Source organism: Aquarana catesbeiana, linkage group LG10, assembly GCF_042186555.1.
Source record: "Aquarana catesbeiana isolate 2022-GZ linkage group LG10, ASM4218655v1, whole genome shotgun sequence".
Taxonomy (NCBI): Eukaryota; Metazoa; Chordata; class Amphibia; order Anura; family Ranidae; genus Aquarana; species Aquarana catesbeiana.
Window position 1 is genome coordinate 144,688,106 of NC_133333.1, and position 17,735 is coordinate 144,705,840.

The 17,735-nt window shown below is 41.8% G+C and overlaps 1 protein-coding gene across 1 annotated transcript in view; it reads left to right on the plus strand.

Annotated features, from left to right (window-relative positions):
* Positions 1 to 16,628, plus strand: part of LOC141110935 (beta-2-glycoprotein 1-like) — a 153,477-nt gene extending 136,849 nt beyond the window's left edge. Inside the window, exons 7-8 of the mRNA XM_073602748.1 lie at positions 1,180 to 1,377; positions 11,332 to 16,628. Coding sequence (XP_073458849.1) covers positions 1,180 to 1,377; positions 11,332 to 11,405 — 272 coding nt within the window. The 3' untranslated portion in view covers positions 11,406 to 16,628. The remainder of the gene's footprint in view (positions 1 to 1,179; positions 1,378 to 11,331) is intronic.
* Positions 16,629 to 17,735: the final 1,107 nt, after the last annotated feature.

Genomic DNA, 17,735 nt, shown 5'->3' on the forward strand with positions numbered 1-17,735 from the left:
CTGCTGACTTCTATCATCCAATCATGTACAAGCAAAAATGCTGTTTTTTTGTTTTTTTCCTTGCATGTGATTGGGTATTCTTTGCAAAGCTCTGGAGCAACAGCACTTGCAGAGGGCAACCACCCTCTGCAAAGTGCACACTCTATTTGCCTTTAGTAAATCAACCCCATAAGCTTTTAGTGGCAGGAGAGTTTACTGACTGGGAATGGACAGTACTATGGCCCAATCAGGTACAAACAAATGCACTGGCAAGGACCTCTTACAGGAGAGCGGAGCAGAGGTAGGCCCTGATAAGTCTGTTTCTGCTCCTTCCTTGACCAATTACAGGCGGAAGATGACGGGGGGGGGGGGACTGTTTTACTTAAACTGGAGCTCCAGGCTTCTTCAGAAAAAAATTAAGAGGTTGGCAATGTAATACTGTACAAATAGTGTAGCTGCTGACTTTTAATATTAGGACACTTACCTGTCCATGAATCCAGCGGTGTCTTCACCCGAGCTGATTTTTTATTCGGCTCTCAGGTGCTGTCGCCACCATCTCAGTTAAGGGAAACTGGCAGTGAAGCCTTGCAGCTGGTTTCCTACTTCACATGCGCAAAGCGTTCTGTGCTTTGTGAATGGCCTGGAGGCAGGGGAAGGTGGAGGTGGGCTGAACATCCTGCTGAGTTTGCCGCAGCAAAGTCACGCGGAAGTGAGAGTGGGTACCTGTCAAAATTAGGTACCCCCATCACTGAAAGGTGCCAAATGTGGCAGCGGGTGGGGGGAGGAGCCAAAAAAGCAGAACTTCCCCTTTTGGGTGGAGCTCCGCTTTAACTGCAGAAGACAAGAGTCAGGTCCTCAGCTTGGCTGTGCTTTCCATCAGGGCTTTGTAAATATAAGGTCTTGATGGACAGGTATACAAATCATTTGTTGGCTAAAACAGCTCCCATGTATATATTTTAATAGTGTATATATTTGTTTGCCTGTTTTCATAATCTAGGGCTCCATTTGGGTTAAAAAATAATGTAATGTATCTTATATTATTGCTACCAGAGATGTCTAACTATCTAGAGTGTTATCTACATTTTTTCTTTCTTTTCATTTTTTGCATTGATAATCATGAACCATACACTGAAAATACTGCAAATGTTACTTAAAGAGTGTACCGCTAACTGTGATGTTTGATCATTGCTATTCGCACAGCTAGGTGTAAAGTGCCAGTGCAGCGAAGCCGGGTCATCTACAAAGGGAGAAAGGTGTGGGTCACGGAGATTGAAGAAGGCCTAGTGCATCATGCCGAGACTGTTACATTTTTCTGCCGAAACACTACACAAGCCTGCAGCTATACAGCCTCCTCCAAGTGTTATGATAGTGTTCTTTCCCCTCCCAACTGCTATGAGGGTAAGCTATGTGTGAACTTATTTCATTGCTAGCATGCAGAGGTATTTCTTAAATGAATGCAATCAGCAACTCCAGCAAAATGTACAAAATTCCATATAAACTAGTTTGAATTTACCTTTCACCTTTTATCAGGTAAGAGCAATCAGAGCAGTAAAATTGGGATTTCTTGTAGAATGTAAAGCAGCTCCAGATTGTCAGGAATAAAATATTGGCCAATTACAATGATCTTAGCAGATTTCATTGCAGATATATAACTGCCAATGTTCAGTAGATACTGCAATAGACTATGGCAGCAACTGCTTCAAACAGACTGCTAAGCAGAAGGGTCTGCCTGGAAAAACCACAAGATCAGGTCCAGTGGGAAAAAATATAATAGCTGCATCTCTGTGACTTCTGTAAACTTGCAATGGCTTTGGCTAGTATATCCCCAAGGAGGGAAGGCTCACTATATTAAAGCTAAGTGCCGGGAATGCCTAAGATGTTACCATAAACTCTTTGCAGACTACTAGGAAAAGCAGTGAGCCAATCACAGAGGGCAACATATCTAGAGATGTTCTCTTCATCTGTGCAGAGCAGTGTTGCCATGGTTGGAAAGATGTGACGTTTGCATTTTTTCTGCAGTTTTACAGAATCTTAGCTAGCTGCAGATTAACCAGGAAGGGCAGTTTTTAAGGGAATGCTATACAATGATTAAGGGTCAGTTTTATTTAAATTTTTAAAGTCATGGGTGTTCAAACAGATGGTTTAGATATATAGATATATATTTTATTGGGTGTAATTTAAGCTTCTATAATAAAGCTCTGTAAACAGCAGACTTTTCCTACAAGATATTTAGGTATCCTTCACAAGGGCACTCACACCCGCACTGCTTGAATGAGGTGTTTATTTTTCAGAGAGTGTGCGTTCAGTGATGCGCCCCTGCTCCTGCACGCCTGTTAAATTTTGAGGTGCCACTGTGTCTGAGCAGCCACTGTGTCTGCACTCACTTCCATAGACTGCCTGCACATAGCTTGACATGGATGCAGAGGAAAAAACAAATGATTCAATTGCGCATTATCGGTGTCAGAATCTGTGTAAATAAGGCCATAAGGTTAGCCTAATAAACACGTGAAAAGGATCCCCATCTGATGGTTGGAATAGTAAATACTATTAATATCTTAGCTGATTGAAATATTATTTTTTGAATTTGGAAGCTTCTACTATATAACCCAATACACATTCCCTGTAATCACATACATTTATATAATGGCCTGCAAAACTAAAAAATATAAATGTTTGTTCATAGTTAAGCCTAAGAACTTTGTCCATACCTCACATGCATGTTGGTTTGTTTTTTGGGGATTAGTTGCACATATTAAATTCATTCTGCAAATGGTTTGAGCCAGTTAATTGAATAGGGTGATTCGCTAAAGGCAAATAGGTTGTTCATTTTGCAAAGGAAGTTGCACTTTGCAAGTTAATTGCCCCAGAGCTAAGTGAATGAGGTGATCTGCTGACTTTCCTCATCCAATCGTGCAAGCAAAATTGCTGGGTTTTTTTCATTTTATTTTCCTTGCTTGTGATTCTTTGCAAAGTGAAACTTGACCACATTCACTAAGCTCTGGGGGAAAAAAAGCCTTGCACAGTGCAACTTCCCTTGCCTTTAGCAAATCAACCCCAATTTATTTTTTCTAAAGGAGCAACTAGAAGTCCCAAAATCTAAAATAAGCCAAATATTGTTTTACACATCAGGTGAAACTACAAACCCTATTGAATAAAGCTTTATAGACATCTTCATTTTAAGGGCAAAGTGATAGTTACTCGTGATAGAACACCACCCCCTACTAATACATGTGCTGTGATTTCCTGCTGCTCTGTTCTCCTGGCTGTAGAGACCTTAAAAATACCTTGTACTTATACCTATCAGCCATAGCATTACGACTATCCACCAAAACCTGTTGAGGCATAGCCTTCACTAGGCCTCTGAAGGTATGCTGTGGTATCTGGCACCAAACCATGAGTAGCAGATCATTTAAGTCCTATCTGTTGCGAGGTGGGGCCTCCATGAACTAGACTCGCTTTTTCCAGCACATCCTACAGATGCTTAATTGGATTGAGACCTAGAGCATTTGGAGGACAAGTCAACACTGCAAACTTCTTGTTCTGTTCCTCAAACTGTTCTTGAATTCATCAGACCAGGCTACCTACTTACAGTGCTCCGGTAGTCCAGTTCTGATAGTCACACGCCCACTGTAGGTACTGGTGGCTGTGGACATGGGTCAGGATGAACACACTGACCAGTCTGCAGTTACGCAGCCTCATGCACAACAAACTGTGATACACTGTGATTTGTCTATTGGAACCAGCATTAACTTTTTCAGAAATTTGAGCTAGAGTATCTCTTCTATTGGATCAGACTACATGGGCAAGCCAGTAATACTGTAACAATTTAGAATAAGATTCTTTATCTATAAATGGTAATCTGCAAACCAGTATTAAACAATGACATAGTAAACAGTAATTGCAATAGAGATTAGTGCTCCTGAGACTTTTCTGCAGCCCCCTAATCCATGTGTCTGGCCCCTAATCTACATGCAGGGTGCTGGACACATGGATTCCAATGGGTTTTTTTTTTTGTTTTTTTTTAGAAGCATATGATTAGAGCCAGAGGTTCTAATTGGCTTCAAAAGGGTGGGCTGAGGGCGCAGAGCACTGCATTTGAGCCCACCCAGTTGTGTGACATTAGCGAATTAATATTCACTAATGTCTTCCTGTTTCCCCTCCCAGCCAATCAGGGTCCTGAGTCCTGATTAGCTGGGAGTCCTAAGACCTGATTGGCCGTGAGTCCTAACTCCTGATTGGATGGGAATAGAAGCAACCACCAAAACTCGAAATGAGACACAGGGGGGGGGAGCCGCCACCTGGATGGGGTAAGTGCAGGGGCTGGCAGGGGGGTGGGGGGTGGTGGTATGGTTATGCGGTTGGCTGGCGGGCCCCAAGAAAATTGAGTACCACCCACCACTGATTCCTAGTAAAGTCTGCAGGCAGTGGTAAGGGCTTACTAATGTCCAGTCAAATATCCAGTCCCTATGTTCTTAGTCTCTACTAGCAGCAACAGGTCAATGGCAGCAATACCCTCTCACCAGTCCCAGCAATACAGCTGCAATGGTCTTGCTGTTCAGACGTCCTCGGGATCTGCCTAAAGTGGCCATTGTCATCCCCTCACTGCAAGAGGAAGTCACTCACTGCCAGCTTCTTTCTCCTCCTTATCACCATCCCTCTCTGGAAACTGTAGTCCAATGGTCCAAAGGCTTCCACAGTATGGGTCGCCTTCTGAACTTCATGTTCCACATGCAGCTAGTACACAAGTCTCTTGAACTTCTTTGACTTGCCAGCTTCCCCTGGTGGGTAGAGGTGAGGTGGGATCAATTGGTTAAGCATGACAGTCTCAGGAGAGTACACAGAGAGCAACTACAAAACAGTGTCCTTATTTTGCTCTCTCTCATTATAGCCAGGCACCAGAAGAATGCTGTTTATGAGAAGCACAAGCAGCTGTTTGTGTTCTGAACTGTTGAAATAGTGATTCTCAGCTAGACTTTCTGAGGGGTGTGGCATGAGAAGATATAGCCTGACGCAGTTTTTCATTTATAAATTTGGCTGTCCTCTATGTGCAGTGTACCATCTTTAGCTATTAGATGCTCCACAGCTGGGATGAGCTTCTTGGATGCCGGCACCTAGAAGTAAGAGTCACTGGATGGGTCTAGGCTGGTGCTTTTACCACTTGCTGACTTCAATATGTATATATACATTGCGATTTGCAAGTGGTTTACCAGGATTGTGGCTGAAGATATCAGCCATAACCCCAGTATTGTTTTTTACAGCCAGTGGCTGGCTTTCTCATGAAAGTGGTCCGAGCAGGTCATGAGCTGCTGGAAAGCTTTCAGATGCGGCGAAAGGGGACGTCCCCCCTCCCACCACTTGCTGGTGTTTCTCGGGCTTACCTATTCAGCCGATTCACTCTGAAACGATACGATGGTACCTCTGGCTGGCCACACAGGTGATCAAAGACTAGATCTCCTTTGATCGACTCTATGGCCTTGGAGGACCAGAGCGACGGCCCAGCCTGGAAGTAAACAAGGATCAAAAAATGAAAGGACATCGTAAAAACAAAAACGAAATAAAAAATTTAAAGCACCCCATCCCTCCGTGCTCACTTGCAGAAGCCAACGCAAATGTAAGTTGCACACGCATATATAAACGGTATTCGCACCACACATATGAGGTATCGATATGATTTTTAAATCCTATCGTTTGTTGCCATTCCACGAGCGTGCGAAATTTTAAAGCATGACAGGTATTTACTCGGTGTAACACCATCTTTTTTTACAAAAAAAATGTAGGTAAATAGTGTGTATTGTTTTTTTTTAAATGTATTAAAGTGTATTTTTTCCCCCAAAATTGTGTTGACAAAACTGCTCCGCAAATACCGTGTGACATAAAAAATTGCAACAATCACTATTTTAATCCCTAAGGTCTCTGTTAGAAGTAATTTTCTAGCAAAAAATTCTGTTATAGAGTCTTCTCAAATCCATGCTTTGCATGATACATGTTACCCTGTGTGTACCGCAGAGACATTGCTTTAAAATAGCCCATGTCTGTGTAGCTTTCATAATTTGTTTTGTATTATCCTGCAGTGTATGTATGTTTTTGCCATCCTGAACCTGTTTTGTATTATGGAATTCTAAGCTTGCACCTGTTTAGTATACTGCAAGTTACGGTTAGTCCCTGTCTGATTATTTGGCTGATTACCTATCTTCCTAGATTATCTCTTAAAGCAAATATCTACATTCATGTACAGCCATTTAAATACAAAGTTTTTGCTGATGAAATTGTGATTGCCACGTAACTGAAATCTCCCATGGAGTTCAACCCTAATACATTGAAGCATTAATTTTAATGTTCAAATATCAAAAGTTGGAAGGAAAACATTCCAGGTTAGAAAGAGGTTCTCTTTGCTGGAGTTTCCATGACAACCTCTGTTTTTTTTTTTTTTGCAGTTTTTTGCTGCTCATTGCTGGAATTATACTGATTCTTCCTTGCTGCCATTTGACATGAGTTGCATTACACCTGTTCAATAAACTGGTCTCAGAATGAGCAATGAGGGCCACTGGTCAGTCTGGGGTGTAGTAGCAGGTCACATCCACAAGTTTCACTAAAAATCAAACGAAACCTGAAAGGATGTTCTTTGTCATTTAGAAGGATCCGTATAACTAAAGTGTGTTTTTTTGGGGGGTTTTTCTTGTGGTTTTTTTTGGTCTCTGTTAATTACAAACATCTAAACGGATCTACTCTGTCACCTTTTTAATGAGACTATTTGTATGGGTGGCAGAAGCAGATGCTCAGCAGGCCGCTTAGCTCTTTGTCAAGTGCCTCCTAAATGTTGGGGCCAAAGAAGTGAACTGAGCCATAGGGCTCAGTTTACAAATACAGGTTAGGGAAGGGGGCTGTTTAGGTGGTGCTTGCTTATGTGTATCATTCCTCCTTCCATTGGTCCTTGTCCCCAGCCAGTAGAGTGGCGGTCCCAGAATGCTGGCCTGACAACAGGACCATCATCATCTACAGTGAATTGAAAAAGTATTCACACATTTTGTCATGCTACAAACAAAAACGTAAATGTATTTTATTGGGATTTTATGTGATAGACCAACACAAAGTGGCACATAATTATGAAGTTGAAGGAAAACGATAAATGGTTCTCAAAATTTTTTACAAATAAATATCTGAAAAGTGTGGCATGCATTTGTATTCAGCCCCCCTGAGTCAATACTTTGTAGAACCATCTTTCACTGCAATTGCAGCTGCAAGTCTTTTTGGGTATGTCTCTACCAGCTTTGCACATCTAGAAAGTGAAAATTTTGCCCATTTTTCTTTGCGAAAAAGCTCAAGCTTTGTCAGATTGGATGGAGAGTTTCCGTGAACAGAAATTTTCAAGTCTTTCCACAGATTCTCAATTGTATTTAGATATCAAACAGCTCACGCTTTAAAATTGCACACACCCATGGAACGGCGGCAAACTACATAAATTGTATTATGCATAGGCAATGCGTTAAAAGCCTTTACAGGTTACCACTTTAGATTTACACAGGAGGTCTGGTGCTAGAATTATTGCTCTCAATCTGACATTTGCAGTGGTATCGCATATGTGTGGTGCGATCGCTGTTTACGTGTGATGCAGGAACGACACATGTGTAGCACCCTCTACCAGTAGGTAGGTGCTAGTGAGGGTTATAGTATTAGGGTTTGTTCAGCACAGGCAAATTTAGGCAGGCCTATGCTGCATGCTAGGCCTGTCTGTTTTGATCTGAGGGCTGGGAGTGGTCAGAGTAGCAGTGGGTGTGATCACCTGTACTCCAGTTCTGAGGCGCCTCCCCTGCTTCCAGGAACAATGTTCTGGAGTGGCAGGCAGCACATGTGAGAGCCCTGACCAATCCCTATCTGGTGTTGGCAGGGGGCGGGCCTCCTATATAAGCTGAGGTCACATGCTACCGGGGAGGAGAAGTCGACTGGGTGAAGTGAGGAATGGACTGCTAGACAGCCGGAGGAGGACACCCCCATCTGGGGGGGGGGTGTACCGATTGCAGGAGGAGGCCTGGGGAGAGCTGTGAAGGAACTGTAATGTCTCTGTCACCACACGGTCGGTGGCAGTGAACTCCTGGAGCAGAGGGGCAGGAGAAGCTGTCGGAACGCATGGTCCGGAGAAGTTCCTCATCAAGGACTCAGGGCTGGAAGGTCGGTGGGTGTTACCACAGTGGATGGCTGGAGGTGCCAGGGAATCTGTTAGGGGACTCTGCTTCTACACGGTCATTAACAGAGTCTTTATCATGCACACGGTGGATGGTGAAGTGTCCTGGATCAGAGAAGAGACTGTGGGGATGTGTGTCAAATCAGTGTGGCTGGAGGGCGCATGGTTTGCAAGTTGGGCTGGCTAGGAGCAGTAGTCCATTTCCTAGAAGATAGACTTTTAACCTACTAGGCCTCCGGGGAGAGGTTCTGCAGGCCTCAGGCCTAGTAGCAGCGAGTCACCAAAGCCAGTAGAGGGGCTTATTCAGAGTGAGTTCATACTACCCAATAGAAGAGGATGTGTCATACTTCAATTAGCAACTACAAGTTTATGCACGAGGAATCAAGTCTGTACAGGAGGAAGCAAGTTTGGGCAGGAGGTGAAGAGATCTAAGACCATTGCTTTTACATGGTCAAAAGTGATGTTTTTGTCCTTCACATGGTGACGGATGGAGAACTCTTAGGAACAGTAGTCTGCATGGAGATGCAGAGGGAGTAACAGTCTGCAGGGAGATGCAGAAGAAGTAACAGTCTGCATGGAGCTGCAGGAGAAGATTTATACTTAGTCAAAAATGCACATCCAATCTTCAGGCTCTAACTTTGTTCAAAGTATATTGAATTCTTTAAACATGATGGCAATGATTAATTGCATGGGCATCCCATATCCCAATCCCTACCCAAGTTGTACCCCCCAATAAAACAACAAAAACAAAGCTTGCAAAAGACTGTTCATTGTCTCTGGAAAGGATGCATGAAGTCTGGCAGTGGGGTGATTTGGCGGATTGTTTGTCAGTAGTGCTAACACCATGGCTACACATGCGTTTGCCTTTGCGTGCAAGCACAGAGGGACAGGGGCACTTTCAATTTTTTTATTATAATTTTTTTTTACTCTGTACCTTTAATTTCTTTTTTTTTATCACTTTTATTGTTATCACAAGGAATGTAAATATCCCTTGTGATAACAAAAGGCAGTGTCAGGTCCTCTTTACTGAGACATCTGGGGACATATTGTCCCCTTAAAAGCTTCGGGGCATACCAAGATTGGTATGATCTGATGTTTTTTTACAAACCACTAATGGTTTGTTTACAACTGACAAAATCGTAAGTGGCAAAATACTCATCCCTTCCAATTTCTTAGACCATAGAGATGATCGGGCCATTTCGGCCCCCAATCAGCTCTATGATTAGCCAGCCGAACCACCAGCTGCAATCCTGGGACTGGAGAGCCCAGGAAGGCAGCGGAAGGTGGTCGGAGAGAGGGTTACCCCTTTCCACCACTTGTAAAAGCAATCCAGAAGCTATTTAGCTGCTAGGACTGCTTTTACAAAAAGAGGTCCACAGGCTATGAAAAAAACAATAACGGGATGATGCCTATCATCCTGGTATAACCACTTAAAGTCGGGCGATGTACCATCACGTTGCCTGGTGTTTAGGGGTTAAAGTGTCTTTGTACCTCAACCCTGAATCTAGGGAGGTCCTAATTAAAGGTGCAGAACTGGAGGCTAACACTGGCCAGTGTATTTTGATCATTGGGGCTCAAAGTTCTTGTGTTGTAGCATTTGGGTTTAAAGGGATCCCACAGTACAGGGTGTAAATACCTTGTCCCTTTAAGAAGTGGATAAAGAAGTTGAGGCCAGCAGCTTCCTACCCCCAAGCAGTGGCAGGATCTCCTTACCTCTTGTTTGTTTAACAACTGCTTAATTATGAATTTACCATCACTTTTTGTCCCACTGCCAATAGTCATTATTTAATCTCTTAAGAAGGAAACATAAACTTATAACAAAAACCAAAAAGGACACTGCGCTAAAGGTTTCAAAAACCCAAGAAGCAAAAACTCTTTAAGAGTTCAATGTGGAAAAGCTGCTAGGACCCAATATAGGATACACTATATAGAAAACATGTAATTTATTAGTGCTGCTCTATTCCTCACATAAACCCATACAATATAACAAAACAAAAAGCAAAAGTAAAATGACATCCGTGTATGCCCAGTGCTAAAAAATGTGCTCCTCATGTATACTGATGATCCACAGTAAACATGCAGTTAACCATTTGCACGTATGAATAGTGCAATTTGATCTCCCAAAATTTCTTCTACCATGCAACACCTCGTGTCCTCAACCCTATCACACTCTGAGGGTTACTAGATGGTGTATGACCCTCACAAGAGAAGTCAAATAGCGCATGTTGAAAAGATGGTGAGTTGGCACCCTGCAGCTTACATCACCACTTTTTCTCCAATAGCACAACAGCATGAAAGGAAAAACAAAATACTCCCAATAGTGTGAAATCCAAGTGCAAAGGTTTCATCAAAATGATTTAAAGCACTTACACACATAAGCTGTATACAGTGCCCGAAAAATAATTCCAAGTCCCAAAGCATGCATGCCCGGTGATGTCACATGACATCATATTTGACGAAACGCATTGAAAACAAAAACAAAAATTTGTCAGGGGTTCTAACCCTTCCCCATTTAGGGTACATGGACACAACTATAATGAATTATTGATCATCTACACAGGATCCTGTTGGCAGAAAGATCCTACTTAAATAATGCAAGTAGAGGTCCATAAAGTGCTTTTATTCACAAGTGTATAGATGTGTAAATGCCTGCAAACCAGGAAGTAACTGAAGAAATGTAAAAAAAAAGTTTAAAACAAGTAAATATGATATACTTTCCTCTCTATTTACTAATGCTAGCAGATAAGGATTAAAAATAGCCAGTGTTGACTGAGAGAGTGAAGTTCCGCTTTAACCACAAGGAGCTTAGTGTAACAGGTTTAGTCATAAATTAGAACACTATCAGAAAGGGGTTAAAATGTTACTGAATACTATAAAAAAAGGAAAAACAAATGTTTAGTGGCAACGTGTACAATTTACCTCATTCATTCCCCTTAACTTGAAAGACAAGTGTACTTTTAATTAAGAAACTCCTCAGCTACGAGGCACCCCTAAGCCATAGGAGGCGAATTTAGGCCTGTAGGTATATATGTACTTGACAAAGCCACAAGGAGCCTTGTAACTATAAAATGATTATTAGTTTTAGGTCAGCTGAAAGATGCACATCTCCACGAGACAAATACTTTCTATGGTGACCTGAATATTTTCAAATACATTTTTTTTCTTTTCTTCAGAGCCAACCTGGGTACAGCACAATATTTTCCCCTGGAAGATCGTGTCAGAAATTGCATCATGCCAAGACCCATAACTACTTTCTACGAATTGGAGAAGAGATTCCTAAGAGTGCCTCAGCTTTTTTCATCAGATGGAGATTGGAGAAGATGACATCCTCCTGACACTCTGTGCACAGAATTACCTCTGGCCACCTCTGGATACTTTAGTGTAAATAGTGCTATTAACAGGAGAGCCATTAATTGTGAGCTCTTTAAACAATCATTCCACCCAGGTGTTTTAGGGGTTGCCCAGATCAAGGCAATTTTACTCATACATTCTGGAACTGCAAATACCTGAAACCTATTTGGCAGCAAACAACCACCAAAATTGAGTAATTAACGGGTAAAACAATCTCTTTAACACCTCAGATGTGCCCATTATTTACATCTATACCAGATGTTCCCATCCATAGCACTAGATTGATTCATACCCTTTTCAGCTCTATCCATTGGACAATAGCATTTAATTGGCACTCTACGTCTATACCCTGGCCACAGGTATTAAATAGAATGGAACAGATTAAACTCTCAGAGCGTATCCACCATACACTTTTTGATACTATGCATATTTTTAAGAAAAAGTGGACCCTTTGGGACATATCGTTTCACGAATACTTTTCAACATACCAATCATTTAATTTTTCCGAATGAACCAATGACAACCTACAGTATAAGATGGAATCTTATATATTGTTTTTCTTGCTGAAAGAGTACTATTTTGATACAGAACAATTTTACATGAAATATACATTACACTTTTTTTTTTCTATTGAACAGTTATTGCTTAATTTGTACTTGAATCTACCCATATAGTATTAAGGAATTTAAAAGAGTCATTTTTTTATAGCGTTGAGCAGTATGGAAAAGGGTTTGAAATTCTGTTGGATTTTTATTTCTGACTGTGTCCCCACTGTGGAGAGTCAACCAGAAAGACATAAAGGGAAATCTCCCAAAGAGGGACACAGACTGCAACAAAAGCCAGAGAAGGATTCTATTCTTTTTCCACTCTTTCAAAATATAACAAAAAGTTTTTACTGGAGTAGGGCTTTAATGCTCTACACAGATATACAATAAACCAACACAATATTGCAGATCTGTATTCATTAATACATCATTAAAATATAACTAAACCCAAGAACAGCTTATAGCTCATATATGTGGTGGTTGCCTTAGGTTCATTTTTATATTTTTTTCAATAAAATTTTTAGTAAATAAAAAAAAAAAAATCCCATTGATCTTGCCAGACATGCTGAGCCATTGTCACTTCCTTTGAGCTGCACAAAAAATATCTTCCTTCATAGCTATCCAGTGTAATCTACCAATTGCCCTGCCCCCCCTCCTTCCCCCATGTAATGGAGATGAAGAGCTACGGACATGTTTGTAGTCCATATCAAGCAAGCAGCCCAGAGTGACAACTATGGCTCCTTCCATAGGTACAGCAGAGGGGTGACGTAGCCACCCAGGGACTGAAATGTGTTATTTGCAGGATCACCAGGTAGAAAAAAAGAAAAAGAAGCCTCAAAAAATAAAACAAAAGCAGCCACCACACCAATGATGAATTGATGGAGAGTTGACTAATCACTGTTCTGCTTGGCCTTTTACTCTCTTTTTACAGAGTGGATATGGAAAAAAGTAAGTACGAAAATGAAACTGTAGCAAAGAAAATTCAGGTCTCCCCTACTGTACAAAACCAAACTCAGAGGGAGGCTTGGCATCCCTAACATTTTCTACTATTATAAAGTTGCTAAGATCGCCCCCATAGTTCACCTGCATTGGGGATAAGATGTGCCTTTTTAGACTTTGATAGATGTGCTGGATATAGATCCTATCCCCTTCTTTTCACTCATCTGGATCCCCCTTTCTCTGTCCCAAACCTTTCAATCTAGTACTAATCCTTATCAATCTGGGACTCCATGAAATATTTGGTAGGTCTGATATCACCCCATCTCCCTTTATAGCAGATCCTTAATTGCCCTCTGTCCTCCCCACAGGCTAGAAAATCTTCAGAGTTACCATTGGTGGAACACACGTGGCTTCAAATTCCCTGCTACATACATGTAGAGTTTGTACATTCCAACAACTTAAAAACTCTCAAGGTGTCCCACCCCACAATGGTGCAATTTAAAGGGGACGCACATGTACGCCCATTTGCCCAGCCGTGCCATTGTGCAGACGTACATCATCTTGCGCTGGTTGGCATGTGGTTAAATAGTTTTGCGCTATGATCATACACTTAACTCATACATCTTTATGGCAACAAAACAAACAATTGCCCACCCTTAAATTTAAAGAACTCCTTTATCAATGAGAAACTAAAAGCCATCCTAATCAACACAACCATGGCTTGATTACTTTCTGTCCTTACAGACTTACTGCACACCTACTAGACTTGTAGAACAGACCTACTGTAAATAACTGGCGTATTACGATGGCCTCTGGGGTACCATTCGCCAACCCCCTCCTTACCTACCGTACAAACAAATGGCAACCACCCCAACCTATAAGTAACCTTTGGAGCAAGGAGCACATGGAAGGCTAACACATATCAAGAAACAAACAGAAATTCCCAGCTCACTTACCAGCCAGCCTGCAACAAACCAAATGGACCTTGTCTAACAGTTCACATTAAAGACAAGGAGTTTGGTTTGCACATATTTGCAAATATATGCATAAGCTTATGCCACATCAGGGCACTCCATTGTACTGCAATCCCAACTCTGTACGTTTTAAGAGTCTCCAAAGTTGGAGCACATATATAGCAATGGATAAATTAAGGGCCGATATGCCTGGAGGGAGCACACCCCTCCTCTTCTTGACTCCCTTTCTGCTTCTACAGTATATGTCCCCTCTCTCCCTTTCTTCTTACTTTTTTGTAGGCCTTACCATTTTTCCCAGCACTCTCCTCTGTTCTCTTCTTCACAAAACAGAATGGAAACCTGACCTCCCTTCATCTATTCTGTTCCTAAAGTTATTGTACCCATGGCTTTCTCTTAATGAGATGACACTGCCAATGTAGACAATTAAACCTTATTTGCTTTGGCACTACAAGGCCTCCTGTGTCATTACCTCATACAGATGATTCTGACCATAAGCTCTGTAAGTGGCAAGGCCTGCAACTGTAAAACGAATGACTCGCAAGCCATCTGTTAAGATCTGAGTCTCTAATGTGTCTCTTTCCACATGAATAGCTCTGTTTTATGTTTTTATGTCTAGGTGACTGTGAGGTCTAATCTGTCAATAAGAAGTTATCTTAGTGAAAAATTCAGGTCTCCTTTGTCAGACAAGGTTTTGCTGTGGAGCATAGCTGTGTGATTCTTAGGACTGGATTAACAGAAATACATATCATTTGGCAGTATAATTGCCACCTTTTCTGGGAAAACATACTGGCTTTATGGTCTCTTTCCTACAAGTAAAATTAGCAACAATTCTCTTTTTTGCCAGCCAGATACAATAGCGGCCAGGTGGTAACAATATTTGGCAGGTAAAACAGTTCTCCTTATACAGTATCTCACAAAAAAGTAGTGAGTGTACAGCTTGTATAACAGTGTAAATTTGCTGTCCTATTTAAATAACTCAACACACAGCCATTAATGTCTAAACCACTGGCAACAAAAGTGAGTTCACCCCTAAGTGAAAATGTCCAAATTGGGCCCAAAGTATCAATATTTTGTGTGGCCACCATTATTTTCCAGCACTGCCTTAACCTTCTTGGGCATGGAGCTCACCAGAGCTTCACAGGTTACCACTGGAGTCCTCTTCCACTCCTCCGTGATGACATCACGGAGCTGGTGGATGTTAGAGACTTTGCGCTTCTCCACCTTCCGTTTGAGGATGCCCCACAGATGCTCAATAGGGTTTAGGTCTGGAGACATGCTTGACATGCTTTAGCAAGGCAGTGGTAATCTTGGAGGTGTATTTGGGGTCGTTATCATGTTGGAATACTTCCCTGCGGCCCAGTCTCCAAAGAGAGGGGATCATGCTCTGCTTCAGTATGTCACAGTACATGTTGGCATTCATGGTTCCCTCAATGAACTGTAGTTCCCTAGTGCTGGCAGCACTCATGCTGCCCCAGACCATGACACTCCCACCACCATGCTTGACTGTAGGCAAGACACACTTGTCTTTGTACTCCTCACCTGGTTGCCGCCACACACGCTTGACACCATCTAAACTGAATAAGTTTATCTTAGTCTCATCAGACCGCAGGACATAGTTCCAGTAATCCATGTCCTTAGTCTGCTTGTCTTCAGCAAACTGTTTGCGGGCTTTCTTGTGCATCATCTTTAGAAGAAGCTTCCTTCTGGGAAGACAGCCATGCAGACCAATTTGATGCAGTGTGCGGTGTATGGCCTGAGCACTGACAGGCTGACCCCCCCACCCCTTCAACCTTTCCAACAATGCTGGCAGCACTCATACAATTATTTCCCAAAGACAACCTCTGGATATGACACTGAGCACATGCACTCAACTTCTTTGGTCAACCATGGTGAGGCCTGTTCTGAGTGGAACCTGTCCTGTTAAACTGCTTTATGGTCTTCACAACCATGCTGCAGCTCAATTTCAAGGTCTTGGTCATCTTCTTTTAGCCTAGGCCATCTTTATGTAAAACAACAATTCTTTTTTTCAGATCCTCAGAGAGTTCTTTGCCATGAGGTGCCATGTTGAACTTCAAGTGACTAGTATGAGAGAGTAACACTTGTAACACTAACCTTGTAACACTAACAAGTCACATGACATGGGGAGGGAAAATGGCTAATTGGGCCCAATTTGGACATTTTCACTTAGGGGTGTACTAACTTTTGTTGCCAGCGTTTTAAACATTAATGGCTGTGTGTTGAGTTATTTTGAGGGGACAGACAATTTACACTGTTATACCAGCTGTACACTCACTACTTTACATTGTAGCAAAGTGTCATTTCTTCAGTGTTGTCACATGAAAAAATATAATAAAACATTTGCAAAAATGTGAGGGGTGTACTCACTTTTGTGAGATATTGTATGTATTTCATCTATTTCATCTGTTTATTTTGTTGTTTGCCTGGAGTTCAGCTACAAATATTTTCAAGTTCATGAAATGTCCATATTTTTACATGTACTGTGCACCATTTCAATAGTTATGTTATAAATTCTTCTACATGGAACTTGTGTCTTCTTTTAGTCTGTAGGACTGCTCTAAGGTATTGTTTTTCTCTGTTCAAAGATGATCAGTGTTTGTATAATATATTTATTTGTGTTGAATAAAATTTTTACAAATGAAACTTTGTTTAAACATAAGTTGTCATTATTTTGAAATAGTATTGGCATCACTGTGACACAGAGAGTTTTGACATTATGTATTTACTATCATATTTATAGTGTATCTACATCCAAAACTTTTTTAGAACACCTATCAGGTGTTAGAGAGATTTCCCCTCACTTCTTGTCCCCGTGACAAACTTTTTCTCAGTCAGAAAGTTAAGTAATCTCTCCAACCAAACCTCTGACATCACTAAAACCGATCAGGGTGTAGGCAGGTGGAGTCTATTTTCCCCACTGCAGATGGCGCTCATCCATAGCGGCAATGCAGATTGAGGAAGAAGTCAAGAGGAGCCTTGTTCCTTTATGATCTCTTTGGTCACAGAGAGACAGCACTCGAATGGATGCTGGCTTCCCATGTGACCTTGGTGGCCATCTTGGGTCAAGCAAAGTTTATTTAAGACCCTGGCTCGTGGGTTTGGCACACATTTTGCTTGTGGATAGAGTAGGGAAATGTTACCTCTCTGTCAGATACAGTGCTTAGCACTTTTAGATGAATGGGGAAAGTGCAGGGACAAGCCATCCTTCCTGAAAGCCTCCCCACTTAGGTACGGACTGGCTAGGCCACTTTCCTCCCCCCAGGACAGACGAAGTTGGCACACCTGAGACCTACGGCTACTACTGATTGCTATACATTCTGTGAGTGAGGCCAGTCAGGTTGTCTTCCTGCCAGGCGAGTTGTACATTGCTTTACTTCAATTTCAATATAGTTCTGTTTTCTTTTCTGTTTACTGTGGCCGCACCATGCTGCACCCCTCCACAAAGGATTCTAATTCTTCTCTACTATATTCAAAACTAAAAAACAAATATATACAGTATATATACTTTAATGCAAGGGTGTCCAACCTTTTGATGGAAGAAGAGGAATTGTCTTGGGCCACACATAAAATACGCTAACAATAAGGATAGCTGATGAGCAGAAGAAGTCAGGCAGATCACTAGTTAAAGGGGTTGTAAAGGCTCAAGTTTTTTCACCTTAATGCATCCTATGCAGTAGCCTCCCTGGCAGTATGATTATGTCAGATTTTTGCGTCTCAAAGAGGTTCAATTATTTTGCATAGAAATTTGGC